Source organism: Sipha flava, unplaced genomic scaffold, assembly GCF_003268045.1.
Source record: "Sipha flava isolate LNK unplaced genomic scaffold, YSA_version1 0_pilon_pilon, whole genome shotgun sequence".
NCBI lineage: Eukaryota > Metazoa > Arthropoda > Insecta > Hemiptera > Aphididae > Sipha > Sipha flava.
The window spans coordinates 2,530,106-2,545,846 of NW_020271713.1; the positions used below are offsets into that span (position 1 = coordinate 2,530,106).

General features: G+C 27.3%; 3 protein-coding genes across 3 annotated transcripts; 1 reads left to right on the forward strand and 2 right to left on the reverse strand.

Annotated features, from left to right (window-relative positions):
• The first annotated feature begins 2,888 nt into the window (after nucleotides 1–2,888).
• LOC112682995 (ras-related GTP-binding protein A-like) lies at nucleotides 2,889–5,707 on the forward strand. Its single transcript, XM_025553850.1, has 8 exons — nucleotides 2,889–3,159; nucleotides 3,488–3,587; nucleotides 3,679–3,745; nucleotides 4,129–4,357; nucleotides 4,427–4,522; nucleotides 4,579–4,793; nucleotides 5,324–5,439; nucleotides 5,504–5,707. Exons 1-8 carry the CDS (start codon nucleotides 3,148–3,150, stop codon nucleotides 5,602–5,604), a joined length of 936 nt encoding a protein of 311 aa, XP_025409635.1. The 5' UTR covers nucleotides 2,889–3,147; the 3' UTR covers nucleotides 5,605–5,707.
• A 906-nt stretch (nucleotides 5,708–6,613) lies between these two features.
• On the reverse strand, nucleotides 6,614–9,684 carry LOC112685458 (MAD2L1-binding protein-like). The gene is made up of 4 exons (XM_025557387.1): nucleotides 9,159–9,684; nucleotides 8,942–9,040; nucleotides 8,653–8,828; nucleotides 6,614–7,266 (listed from the first exon to the last, which is right to left on the reverse strand). Exons 1-4 carry the CDS (start codon nucleotides 9,327–9,329, stop codon nucleotides 6,837–6,839), a joined length of 876 nt encoding a protein of 291 aa, XP_025413172.1. The 5' UTR covers nucleotides 9,330–9,684; the 3' UTR covers nucleotides 6,614–6,836.
• Nucleotides 9,685–11,245: 1,561 nt separating this feature from the next.
• Nucleotides 11,246–15,485, reverse strand: LOC112694020. The gene is made up of 6 exons (XM_025569343.1): nucleotides 15,283–15,485; nucleotides 13,324–13,646; nucleotides 12,943–13,237; nucleotides 12,261–12,419; nucleotides 12,041–12,185; nucleotides 11,246–11,361 (listed from the first exon to the last, which is right to left on the reverse strand). The coding sequence occupies exons 1-6, from the start codon at nucleotides 15,307–15,309 to the stop codon at nucleotides 11,246–11,248; spliced, it is 1,065 nt and encodes a 354-aa protein (XP_025425128.1). The 5' UTR covers nucleotides 15,310–15,485.
• Between the last annotated feature and the right edge of the window lie 256 nt (nucleotides 15,486–15,741).

Here is a 15,741-nt window from a genome sequence, read left to right on the forward strand (position 1 = left end):
ACTGATGTAGAATAATAACTTGGTCACGATCCAATGGTAATAAATTTATTCTTCGACTATATGTGTTGGTACGGTTGAGTACAAAAACGGTTTTCAAATAAAAAAAATATAATTGAGACACTTGACAACACATAAACAATTTTTCTCTAATAAATAATATCTATTAAAGCTAGTAACAAGATATATAAACAACTTTTGGAAATTTGTTTAAACAAAAAAAAAATTATTGAAAATTACCATGAACAATGTACACTGATACTACATTAACCCTGAACATATAAGACTGAATTTATTGCCTAAATCATAAAAAGCTACTCAAACTTAAATCATTATAGGGAATAAATATTTACGAGTGTATATCAATATCGAAAATTTCACGTAATTAGTTCAACAAAATATTATTTTCATATTGCTTAGACGACTGTAAATTATATAAAACATAAGTTTTGAACAAATTGTCTTTTATGCAACAATATGAATAACAGCTTATTAGACCAAAAAAATTATCAGTTGAGCCTCATTAGTGTCTAAGTATGTATAAATATTGATCTTTACAAAATTATTTTATGTTCATTTTTAAGTATTTAATACAGATTATATATATATATATCTGTGCATACTATATATATCTGTAGTTTTTGATTAGGTATTATTTATTTTTGTTTATATCTCAAGTAAACGTTATGTTTATTGATGAATGAACATAACATGAATCTGTTATATTCATCGCAACACATTATTTTTTAATTTTAAAAGTTTGTATTTTGATATTATTGATTGTATATAAAGTATGATAATATGCTTCGCGATAAATTCCATACATTTAGGGTTAAACCCGATATTTTTGTATAGAATATTAATTTAACTGTATTTCAAATTTTAACTGAAAATATACTTTAAAAAGTACGAAAAGATTTTTTATAGTATTAATAATTTTAACTGAGCAATTTTTATTTGTATTTAAAATATTTATAAATTTTATTTGAATATAGAATATATAGTTACAATATTATTTACTCGAGATCATAACACAAGGCCATCTATTGCGGATAAATGCATTTATACTAAACATTTTTTTGCAAGTACCTACCTATCTAACAAAAGTTTGAAACCGCTTTGACCATAACCTTACCTTGTTATTATGGTTTTCGCTTTATTTAAGAATATTCGAAATCACGCATTTTAATCATTTTATTTTCATCATCTTGCTAAAATTTGAATTAAACCTTTTGTAGTGAGTAGTGAAAATATTTGTTTGTAGATTAGTAGATAGAAATTAGTAAATGGGGGTGAGAGCCAGTAGCAAATTTTAGAGGTGGTGAAGGGGGCACTCACTCCTTCTTTGGATTTTTTTTATGCCAACTGTTATGTTTTGTTCGTCGTATTATTTTCACGATATATGTTCTAACTTTTTTTTTCAAAAAATGTTTTTATTTTTTGCAACATAATGAAAAATTGAATTTATTAAATCATATTAAATATTTTTTTGGTCGAGTAGCACCCCTCTCCTTCCCGACTAATAGCTAAATGAGCTAGCTTTGGGTCTGAACTTGTGATGGGCATAATCGAATGATTTCAATAATTAAAATATTAGTATTCGAAACATTTTTATAATCGAGATATGTCTCGAAATAATCATTCGAAATATTAACAATCGAGATATGTAATTAATGATGGGCATAATCGAAATATTAGTAATCGAGACATTTTTATAAACACGAGATGTCTCGAAATAATCATTCGAAATGTTGAATTGAAATATAGTATATAAATATAAATTTAATATAATTTTATTTATAATTATTCTGAGAAATTGTTGTTGTTTTGTGGTTGAGTAATTCAAAAATTATAGCTAGGATCAAAAAGTTCCCGGAATTTCACTTTATTTTTTTATACATACAATTTAAATATAAATCCACATAATCTCCTTCAAAATATTGTACTTTAGCACAAACACACTTACTTCAACGACTTTTTAACTGATGGAAACATTTTTCTTATCCCTCTATTGGAATGTCCCTGAGATTTGCTATCGCGTTAAGTTTAATGTCTTCGATCGTCGTAAAACGTTCACCTTTCAGTCCAAGTTTTAGGTTTGGAAACAGCCAGAAGTCACATGGAGCAATATCTAGTGAATACGGGGGTTATGGAACTGTAGAAATTTTTTTATCCGTCAAAAATAGTACATATAACTGATAAAATAATTTAACATGTAATATTAATAATTTGAAAATCACTTCACTAAAATACGCGTAATTCCCACAAAATTGTGATATCGGTGGTTTTTCAAAAATATAATTTTCGAACTATTTCACCCTGGCGCATAGCCAGAGGGGGGGTGACAGATGTAGTAACACCTCCCTCCCCTTAACCGCATTAACGGTACACTGAAGTCTAATTAAGGCAAAAATTGATCATAAACCGTGATGAAAACATATTTATCATAACGAAATATATACATAACAATAATGTAAAGCCGGGATCCGGCTTCTCATTACATCGTTTTATCTAATAAACCAAAGCCGTGGTTTTATGTCGTATCATGCGCTATTCAAAATAGGTACATATGACAAAAATGTACATTTGAAATTATAATAAAATATTTATATAGTTTCTCATACAAAAGGTAGTACATTACACATGAATAGATATTCATGTACCTACTAATGTGTTTGTTTTCTTAAATCAATTCACTGCACCACTTAAAAGCAGTAGTAAAACGTCGACGATTAATAATAATAAAATAATAATTTTGCCCGCGCACTATGAACGAGTGTAAAATAATGTTCGTGCACACGTACTTAAACTCCGATCATGGGTCGGCGCGATTATCACTGTCGTTGCCTCAACACCGCGGTGCTTTTTTATCTGCGATACCTATTATCTTGAGCCACCAGATACGACATCCCGTTATCATCGGTATCCGTAGCGTATTTATATTTACCGTCTCCGGTGTTCGCTGTTCGAAGCGTTTCGTTGTCGCTTCCATACGCAGCCGTCGTTCATTTCGTTCGCATTCGCTACCTCGAACAGAGATAGTTCCAGACGTTCATCTTTGCGTCAAGTGCTTTTCGCGTGCCACAAGGTAGTGGAAACTTGTCACTGCGTGTGTAGGGTGTCTACAGGATACTAGTGCCAAACGACCCAATGAAGAAAAAGGTATAACAATGATGTTCGACGACGAATTTGCTCTATTCATCTTACGTTGTAGTTTAGTACGCGTTGAACAGGTGCTCCATCGCAGTGTATACAACACCTGACGGTTTACCGTCTCATTCGAAAAACCACCAAAACCATAGGTTTTATGTCTAATAACTACTATGTCTTTACTACTCAGTACTTACATACAGTGCACATTGTTGTAAACATACCATAAAAGTACCTGTTTCATATGTTAACTTTAATACTTACATTTTAAAATACACGCGGACTCTTATGTCTCTCATTTACACTTTAAAAATTTAATTTGATTTCAAATATTTTACAGGTGTTATTAATGGGTAAGAGTGGCTCTGGAAAAACCAGTATGAGATCAATAATTTTTGCCAATTACATAGCCAAAGACACTAGACGTTTAGGGGCAACAAGTAACTTATTTATTTAATAAATCAAAGAACATTATTATTATTATTATTATATTAACCACACTATTATGAGAATTATTATCTATTTTTGTAGTTGATGTCGAACACTCCCATGTTAGATTCCTTGGAAATCTAGTTCTCAATCTTTGGGATTGTGGAGGGTAAGGCTTTAAATTTAATAATTCAAATTCACTGTAATTTAAATTTTTACTGTAAGCTTTATTTGTAACTTTTAAATTTTAGTTGACACTTATAATGTGTTTATTTATTTATTTTTTTATTAATTTTTGTTAAGAAATTTAAAGTTTAATCCAATATGCCCAGGTAACTAAGCAAAGTTTTATTACGATTAAATAAATTTTAACTTCAACATTTACATACATTCACATTTTAAGTTTATATTTTATATTTAAACATTTTTTTTTAACCTTTTACTGATCATAAAAATAAGTCATACAATCAATTTTATCTTAGTTTAATTAGAATAATTAACATTTACTAATTTTAAAATTTAAATAAATCATTTATAATTGATGTTCGACAGGCAAGAAGCATTCATGGAAAATTATTTTGTTAGTCAACGAGAGAATATCTTCCGTAATGTTGAAGTTTTAATTTACGTATTTGATATTGAAAGTAGAGATGAGGAATTGAAAAAAGATTTGAGGTATTACCAGACATGTCTCAGTGCAATTTATGAAAATTCTCCTTCTGCTAAAGTTTTCTGTTTAATACATAAAATGGATTTACTTCAAGAAGATCAAAGAGATAAGGTATTTATCATATTATTGCTAATTTTTTTCTCACTATTTAACGTATTTGTAATAATAGATAAACTTTAGATTTTTTCAGAACGTGAAAATGAAATAATTAACATGTCCAAACCAGTTAAATGTACATGTTTCAAGACATCTATATGGGATGAAACATTATACGGAGTAATTAATAATGCATAAACACATTTATGACAACTGTTATTTAATGTTATTTTTAGGCATGGTCATCAATTGTATACAAATTAATACCAAATGTTCAAGAACTTGAACAGAGCTTAAAATTGTTTGCTGATTTAATGGAATGTGACGAAGTATTATTGTTTGAACGTGCTACATTCCTCATCATATCTTTTTGTGAACGCGCTTCTCATCGTGATGTACATAGATTTGAAAAAGTATCAAACATTATCAAAGGATTCAAATTAAGTTGTAGGTTAGTATTACTATATATGCTATAAGTACTACATGTCATAAAATTACATTGTTAAAATAAATCATAAATATGGTCATTCTTAACTTTAATAAAACAAAAAAATATTTAGTGTATAACAGTACTTCTCAAGCTGGAAGTTGCGGTCCCTTAGGAGGCCGTGAAATATTTATTTTATCTAAACTATTTTTTTTAGGTCTTATTTTATTTGTATTTTTACATTTATAAAGTTTAATACTAAAATAAAAAAATTTCAAAAGTGTATTAAAAATTATCAATTTAACATAAATATTCATACTTAAGTTGTGTGAAATAGTACATGTAATTTTAATATATAATTAAGAAAAAATAATAAATGATTTTGGTTAAGGAATCCTTGACAGTTTTATATTCGATTTAGGGTACCCCATAATATGACATTTTAATAAACACTGGTGTATAACACAAATAAATTATAATACTCACCGAATTACATTATACACAAATCTAATATTTTTATTTTTCTTGTTGTTAACACCAATACATTATTACAGTAAATTAGCTTCTCAATTCACGGCCATGGAAGTGAGAAATTCAAATTTTGCAGTGTTTATCGATATATTTACACCCAATACATACATAATGGTTGTAATGTCCGAACCAAATATTCGTAAGTTAATAATTCAATAAAAAAATTTTCAAGAGGTAATGTAAATTTCTATTTGTATGTATAGCTTCAGCTGCAGTTTTATTAAACATAAAAAATGCTCGAAAACATTTTGAAAAATTAGAGCGTTCAAGTCAAGTTCGTCAAAATAGCACCTGTAAATCTTAAATATTAGAAACGGTTTTAGCTGAGAATGAAATTTTCATAGTTTTTTTAACATACATATTTTAGTTGTCATATTTTTTACTTATTTTTTTTTTTTTTACATATACCACCTATATTTAATATTTTAACATTATGAATATATTATTTATTTTAATATACTTTTGTTATTGTATAAGTCATAATCTTTTTCATTTGTGAAAATAATATGATTTCGCTCAAATGCAATCAACATATTACTATTTATCGCACAATTTTGTCTATTTATATTGTATTTTATATTTAGTTAAAATAAATATGTTACATAATATTTTACCCTTACTTATATTCAGCTCCAGAAATAAAATAAAAACTAAGATGAATCCTATAAAAGCCTGTTTAATATCAAAATTTAATTTGTTTTGGTTACAAATTGTATCAATGATATTAAACTAGATTTGTCAGAAATATATTTAAAATGCATTATTTCTTTCAGCCCATGTAATTCTATCTTGAACATTTTTTACTGTTTAATATTATAATAAACTTAACAATATAAATTTGGTTATTTGTACAACTCTTAGTGTACAAGTATACTCCAGTGAAACATTAACAAATGGTGAATTATAGTTGGCTATATTTAATATGATCATTATTTTACAGATTGTTAAAATTAGTGCATTTCTATAATAAAGACTTACCTGATTAAAATTCTTAAACTGTATATAGTGTCAGAGAAAGTTAAAATTGAAATAATTAATTTCATATTATACAAGTTTGGTAGTAAATGTTATAAATAATTTAAATTTGATTTTAAAATAAATTGCTGAAATAGTTATATACATTAATCAAAACAAAATTAAAAGGTTATATTTTATAATTTTATTCAATAATTTATATAAAGAAAAATTCAATAAATTAAGCAATACTTCATCAAAACAAAAAAATGGTTATTTTAAAAATAGTTATGAAACATATAAATTTAAAAACATTATTTATTTAACTAAGAATATTTAATATGTGTTAGATGTGTCGATCTAAAACATTTTTACACCATAATGACAAAAAAATATATATTGGTCAATTTTCAGTTAGTACATACATAGGATAGGTCATTCGTAAATAATAGTAAATACATAATGAAAAAAACAATTATTAAAAAAAAAAAAAACAGTTCAATAAATTAGACTTTACTTGGTATTGAATAATATACAAAACAATTTTCCTAGATATATTCTTCATACTAATGCATATTTAATTTATGAAAACATACTATCAATTATGTTTGGATTTAACCATGTATCTGATATTGGTATGCCATTATATTTATAATTTTTAAAACCGGTAATATGATACTTACCTAAATACCAATCAACAACACTATTTGTGAATGCACTATTTAGTGTTTGTACATTTGACTTGTTATCCTCGAAATCGACAAATACTTCAAAATCTACACAATTTTTGATGCAACATGTTTCATACCTTTTTGAATTTACCTCATCTTGCGGCTGGTCAAATCTTAGAACTACTTGTTTTCCTCGAAAACTACGGAATTGTTCCTTGGGTACACACCAATCAGAAACCATTTTCTCACCTTTTTTTACTTTGAACATTACATATAAATTTGTTTCGATCATTATATTTGATGTCAATATGTCATTGAACTTGTCATTATTTAATATATTCCTAAAACAAATAGATAAGAAAATGCTAAGATATTAAAAGCAAGGTTGTAGCCAGAAGTTTTGGATTCAGATTCCCTTGAAATATTTCTTAAAATAGAATTTAGTGATTTTAACTACCTATTAGCAGTGTTGGGGAAATATCTAGATAAAAATATCTTTTATCTTATCTAGATAAATTTCTACTTAATTATCTTTATCTACATCTAGATAAAATTCTAGTTCTCTATAAGTACCTATCTAGATAATCTATTTAAATAGAATAAAAAAAAAAAATTGAAAATTGAAAATATTCTTATATTTTCATGTTTACATTTTTTTTGTACATTTTTTTTACCGTATATTTATTATAAAGAAAACAAACATTTAGTAAAATGTATTATTATACCATGTATTTTAATATTGAATGTTCATTGTAAGTCTGGGGTTTTACATCGTAATACAATGGACAAGACCCAAAAATAAAAAAAAGTAATGGTCATACAGTAAGAACAATGGAAAGAGTAAAAACATTTATCCCTGCTACCCGCCACTGTAAGATGATAGTTTTTATTAGCAAATACCCATTTCACAGAATTGTATAAAAATATGAACAAATAATTATTCTTTTGTATATTATACAACTGCTTCAGAAACAAAAACTTTCAATAATGCAAATTTACAGAGTGTAACTTATTTAAGTTAAAAGAAAAAAAAAATAAATGAGGCGAACTTAAACCAATAAACTATTATTAAAGAAGTATTCCTAAAATTTAATAATACTATTTCATCCTCAGCACCAGTTGAGAGATTGTTTAACCAAGCAATTCAAGTCTTAACACCTAGGCGTAACAGGTTATGTGATAAATTATTTCATATTAATCTAGATAAAAATCAGTATAGTCATCTTTATCTTTGTCTAGATAAATTATTAGTTATCTATTCCCAACACTGCCAATTAGGTATATTTAAAATTTTAAAATTTGCAAGTTGAAAACAAATTTATATTTAAACCTTTCGCTCAAAAGATTTTGCTGATTATAGCTTTGATTGAAGAAAGTATCAATAAGAATATCAAATTCTAAAATACAGATATAATTTTACAAATACAAGTGCTAAAATATAATTGCAAATTTAAAACAAAATAATTAATTGAAAATGTATGAGTTTATTTTACAATGCACAAGTAAACGTAGTATAAGAAAAACAAGATGAATGGTTCAGTTGATTGTTTTTGTATTTTTTAACAGTATTTTGTTTATCTAATTTTATATATTAAAAGATTTGGTGAATCATTCCAATATTGGTAAATGAAAATTATTATAACTCTTTGATTTATAATGGAGTTTTAAAATATTTACAAGCTATCTATATCACAAATATTCTATTAAAATTTAAAATGTTTGCTTACTTAAACACATTATCTATGTGCTGCCTAGATGAATGATGTTTTTCACTATGGGCATAACTTAATTTTGGAACATTTATTTTAAATACAGTCAATGGATTAAGTACATTGGATCCAATTAGTATTACAACAGACTCAATATGGTTTTTCTCGCAATTATGAAATTCATTTTCAATACACTATAACAAAAACCAAAACTGCATAGGTTAATTCAGTTTTACGCTGTTATTGTTACAATTGTTATTGTTCCATAAAATATTTGAAACAAGTAAATAAAATGAATAATTATTACCTGAAAAACAGTTTCAAGGGAATTTATCGCTTCAGACACTTTTTTGAAATACTTATCAGATGCTAGTCGGTACTTAATTTTTTGATCACATTGATTTTTCTGGAATTTAATCAAAAAACAAAAACCTTTTTATCACTGTATTGATTGAGACATAACAATGGGTAGCATTCATCGTGGGAAACAAGTGAAAAAACATCTGATATATTGAACGACTTACCTCTAAGTTTAGCTCATTATATTTCTTCACGTACAGCTTCAAACGGTCGTATGGATATGGGATGAGTTGCTTTTCATATACCAAATACTTTATGAGCGTTGTGACTAGGCTGGAAAACGACTGCGGCGTCATGATGTCGGATAAGTGAACGCACACGTCGCAGACGGCCATAACTGTGCGGTGATGATAGATCGCTTCGTCGAGTACAGTTGTGTTCTCGTGTACCAAGTTTCGTCACTGTATTGACGACGGCAAAAACGACACGAAACGATAGGGACGAGTAGATTGCCGACAGTGCTAATAGTTAACGACGCCTTCAGATATGACAATCCGGAGGGAAACGCGTCACTTGTCGGAAAATGGAGTACCGGTCGAACGTTTGGATGAAAAATATGCTTCAAGGTAATGAACAACGGATAAAAGACACTTTTTCACGTTTGCCGATTTTTGAATTTATCAACTTTTAACGTGCGTCGTGTCAGCCGAATATTTTATTGCTCCAACCAAAGATAACGCAGGAATCACGTTATCAACACGGAGAACGGCTAAGCGATCATATTCCTCTTCCATGACGCGTTCGTAACGTTTTGATTTGATTATCGAGATAATGAGTATACTTGATAAAAGCACAGAAATGATAAAAGTATAATATTGTAGTTATTGTTGATGAACACCGACCATACCAAGTGGACATAGATGTTTATTTGGCACAGGTCCAATGTGCGACCTACAACTGATAATTGACCTATTCTTATCTTTGCCGGGCTAATGTGCGACCTACGACCAATGTGTGTATTTTTCTGCATGCCATGGAGAAATATATTTATTTTTGTGTAGAGAATATAGATACAAACGTGATAATTGTAAACCGTGTCGAATTACGTTATACGGCGTTATTGTGATTTTAGTAAATTTGTGGTTTTTATTATGAGTGTCACATTAGGATACCTATATCTACATATTATATACGATGAAAAAATGTGTGTACAATTCTTGCAAGACGGAGAATTATTACCAACACTAAATGAAAATAATAATCGTTGTACCTAAGTGAGAAACAACGAAGAGTGTGATGGACTATTAAAGGAATGTGAGAGAACGAGTAAAAAACGAAACTCAGGATAATTAATTTATTATAAATGAATTAATAACTATAATAACTAAAAAAATTTGCAGTATAGGACATAGGTCAATACTTATAATGTAAGTCGCACACTGGACCGAAAATGTATGTGTAGGTCGCACATTGGACTGGTGCCGTTTATTTTATTAATATTATAATTTTAAATAATCTATACAATTTATACATCGTGGTGTATCTTGTCTATAACGAGTTTCGCTTGTTGTTCAGGAAGTCGCACTTAACCAATACTTGCATTAACTCTTGTGCTGCATTTCTGAATTATTCATATGATTTTGGACCGATTACTATTATTTTTCGCGATGTCTTGACGATTGCTTGTCATTGTATTACAACCTGGTAGCTGTATACGATCCCTTAAACTGTAGATTTCTGAGCACCTACTGCACTTACATTGAGTATTACACTATAAAGTATGTCTTCGAATTCCTTAGACCTATAAGAAAATTAACCAGTTTTCTAATGTTCATCGAAGATGGTGATTAACCATAATAAACCATATTTTTGATTGATGATAGCTTTTAAAAAAACTTTTTTTAGTTCTTAATACATTCATATACATACATAATTAATGTTAAGTTTGAGGTACAAAGAATATCATGTGTATTATAATTACAACATGCTCGAATAAAATTTTAGCTAACAATAAAAACACCAATATGAGAAATAGGTAAGTATTAATAATTCAGTGTTTATTGTAATAAAATAATTATAAATGAAATGATTCTTATCATTATTAGAAAAAAAATTTAATCATCATTCACAAAATAAAATATACACGATTTTATAATAGTAAAAATGTTTTTAGGAGTATAAGTTTTAATATCATAAGTGCTTAATGATTAAAATTGGTTGTTAAAAATTCAAAAATTATAATTAAAAATAAAAAAAAATTCCATAAAATGTATAGCTAATTTTTAAAAGGAATGGATCTTGTATACAATTTTTAATTGGAAGAGTAATCAAGTTTAAAGTCTTCAATTTCCATGAGTCTATAGTTACTTAGACACTGAAACATCCATTCCATGTAGAGAGTTACAGCTTGATAATTAACTAACCATTCTACAATCGAAAAAAATACAATTTATTAATAATTACATACTCAGCTTTACACAAATACAATTATTATGTAAACAATAATTAAAGTAAATAAAAAAAAAATAAAAATTAGTATATGGTTAATACTTGAAAATTAATATATAAATAAATAGCTTATAAAGGGTAGGGCTCCAAAACATCCAATTTTAAAATAAATTTTCTTAGTAGTAATTAAGATGAGAATTCTCACTAAATATTATTAGTTAAAAAAAAACATGCCATTCAGTAAACGTGAAACAGTAGAGCGGTGAATAATGTGCTTATGCAATAAAATTGTCTTACCAAAACAATGATAGTTACTCAGCCGCATACTGTTCATGTCATCTTCATTCTAACCTTAACACCATGATTTGCAACCATCAGTTAAGGCTATTAATATTTTAAATAATTAACTTTGAAAAAACGGGTTCTGCGTTAAAAATGAAGTTTTTACAAAAAAAAATTAATATTTTTTTTTTAATTTATCAATGAAAATCCGTCTTTATAGTGCTCCACCCAGTGTGTATATATATAAAAATAAATAAATAAATGCCTATTCTGGAGTATTATATTTGCAATGTAAGACCAGTTTCAAATTAAAAATTGATCATCAGGTATGTACCAAGTAAATTAAAAGGTGATTCAAAAAAATGTTTTCTCTTACCTATTATAATTTGTTTAGAAGGTATTTGTGTATTTCTATAATTATTTTCACTGGTATCTACTAGTATAATTCTATAAAAAAATTCATAATTTATAAAATCAGCAATATTATTAACAATTTTGCATCCTAATCTGTCCATCCATTCCTGGAATAAATTGATTATATTTCAATAAATAACAAAAGGTAAATATAATTTAATTCTATAAAACTCATAACTCACAAGAAGCTTATAAGAACGTCTTTCGTTACTAATTGTGCCCAACACATAAACAACACAACCCTTCATCCATTCCATTGGAGATTTAATTAAACCTATTTTAACCTGCAAGGACGTTAAGAAAGTCGATTCATTTTCATAATCAGGTGGCAAATAAAAATTCTAAAACAAATTTAAAAGAAATTAATAAATACATCAGTGAAATTATTAAAGCTTTATTACAGGGATGGCAATTAGGATTTTTTTCAATGTGCCAATTTATGACATAATTAAAAAAAAAAAAATTAGCTGTACCAAAATTATTTTTACTAACACAGAAAAATACAAATAAAAAAAATAATGATTATAATATAGAAAGTTATGTTAAAATAGAAATAATGTAAAAAAAATATTAAATTATTATTGTTGTTTGTTAGAATACAACTTCTAATTGAAGTGAACACACACTTCTAGTAATCTAGTGTCCCACTATATTACAACTTATGAATTATTTTTTTTTTAATAATAAATATATGATTACAATATGTGGTTGTGAGATATATATTATTAATATGTGCAATTGATAATTAATTTTATTGTATGTTACTTAAAAATCTATAAATATATATGGACAAATAAATGTTATTCAAGTGCCATCGAAAATCTCATGCATCCACTTATTTGCCACCCCTGTCTTATTAATTACCTCTTTTATTAAAACGCCACTCTCCAAACAATCATGAATCCACTTCATAGTGACGATAAAGCAATTTAATAAAACTCCATTAAATATCTGTACTGTGCTTTTAAATTCTCTTGTTACCTCTGAGGTAACAACTATATGTGTAATTCTATCAGACCATGTTAGTTCTATGGGTATATCAAAATGATTAGAAAAACTAGTTAGCATCTTCATATCCTCATGGTTTGGAACATTAGTAAAAGTTATAGCAACATTATTTAACCCATTTGCATGATATGAAGAATAATGAAATGGAACGCTGTAACATTTATAAATATATATGTATACGCAAACACAAAAACATATATATACTATTAAATAAATAACATAAAATAAAGTATTTACAGTTTTCTCCAATGATATTCCGAATCAGCTTTTTGGTTCTCTGATAAATCATTTTTCTTCTGAAGTACTTCACCTTCATCTTCATCTTCATCTTCATCTTCATCTTCAGAACTACTAATTACCACAATTTCAGGTTCAGTATTATTGGAATAGTCAACATCATGATTATTAGCTTTAGAATAATGAGCTTCATTTGAATATTCTTGTATAATATCTTTATTCTCTTTCTGTTGTGGACTATCATTACTACAAAACATTGAGTGGACGGCATCTAAAGTACCTGCTATAGTATATACTCTAGATTGTGTAGTTGTAATATCTTCCTGTGAAATAGTATAATTTATATTGACCATTAACACATTGACAGACAGTACTGTTAATAACTAAATACTGCTACAGCAGTAATATGAAATTGCTATATAGGATGGCGTTACTCAAATGGTAGTAATATAGATTATTGTATATTATGGTATCACAGCTATAGCAGTTATATTTTTAATGGTATCTAATGATAGAGGATATTTAACTGTTTCGTTGCATTACTTTAGATATTGGGGCACTGACATATTTAACCATTAAAAACATTAAAAATAGATGGCATTGTTTTAAGTTGAATAGAAAATTATCTCAATAAAAGTCATTCGTTATATATGTGTAGTTACTGTAATAGTTTGACCCTTAATAATATTTTACTCAAATATAAGACTCACGCAACTGAAATACTGAGGAAGAATCGTAAAGAAAATCTAAAATATATAAATGACAAAAATCTTAAAAAGGTATATGGAGACATAAAAATTGTGTATATGTAAGCAAATAGAACGATAAGCGAGATGTGTTATGTATCACAAAAAAAGTACAACCCAAATTAGTTCAATTAGAAAATTGGTTTGACCATCAAAAAACAAACCTGCGGATATTGTTGAATATAATAATTATATGAGTGGTATTTACCAATCAGATCAAATGTGTTTTAAATAAGAAACCGTCAATACCTCCAGCAACTAATCATTACCAAGAAAAAATTACATTATCAGAACATTATAAAAAAATAAATTATTTCAAAAACTGCATCCAGTGTTACAGATTAAAGAAAACCAGAAGGCAAACATCTTTCAACTCAAGCAGTGTGTTAAACCACTTTGTGCAGAGTATTGTTTTGAAGTTTTCCACAAACAAATCATACGAATGAAGATTTTGTATAATAATGTTTGTATAGTATGTTTGTATGTAGTAGATTTTGTAGTAAAGTTTGACATTCTTATGTTTTTTATAAAATTATTTATTCATAAATATTAAAAAATGGTATGATTATTTAATATATAATAAAAAATTGTAATATTTAATCAATTTAATTATTTAGTATTAAAAAAATATAGAAAAAAAAAAATATATATATATATACAGCAGTCATGTCAACTTATATACCTTTTTTGATGTACATAATGCACTACTGCTATAACAGTATCAATTTCATGACTGCCATAGCAGTAATAAAAGAGTGCATTATAAGTAGTTTTGAAAATTTAAAAAAAATGGTAAGTGTCCATGAATGTATTAAGTACAAATTTTTTTTACTCATCAATTCATAAATTAGAAACCTTTTAAACAATAGTATTGTATAAATACTAACATAATTTAGTTAAAACAATATATTTTATCAAATTTTAATTTTAGGTATAGTTAAAAAAATTAATTAAATAAAATTGTCAAATATATAATAATTAGTAAACATAAGTAGATAATTGAAATCCAATTAATAGTTATAGTTATAAAAGTATTTATATGTTCATGTAAAGGCGTTTTTGATATGTTTATAACGATTAATATATTTGGATTAATGTAATTATTTGTGCAAAAAACTGTAATTATTTGTGCAAATTAAACATGATTCATTTCGGAAAAGTAACCGTATTTTACTTTTGTTTCGCTTATGATTTATAGAACAGATAATCTCACCTGTGTTTCAGAATTTGAAGTTGCCATTTTTGTAAATCTTTTCAGATGATGTATCAGTTGATGACGAGTGAGATTATTTGATTGACCAATCGCAAGGTTCAAACAATTTGCTCCTTGAGAACTATTTAATATAAACTCCGACAAGGAATATTATACACACACGATCGGCAACAGAAATTACTCAACAGTACTACTAGCCAAGAGTGCAGTGACAATACTGAATGACGCGAGTGTTATTGGCGCCCGGTAAGTGGCAACCGAACCACGTAAAATGAGTGTTTAAAATGTTGGTCACACTACGTAAACTAGCGCTGCCGGCAACAGATGAGTGTACTCGCCGTTGACCTTCAGAATACTAACCTGCCCTCATCGACAGCACCGTGCGCACCATCGGAATGTCTCCGCTTAGCCCTGCTACAATACAATGCTACGTGTACCAATACTGCAAAACGAATACTG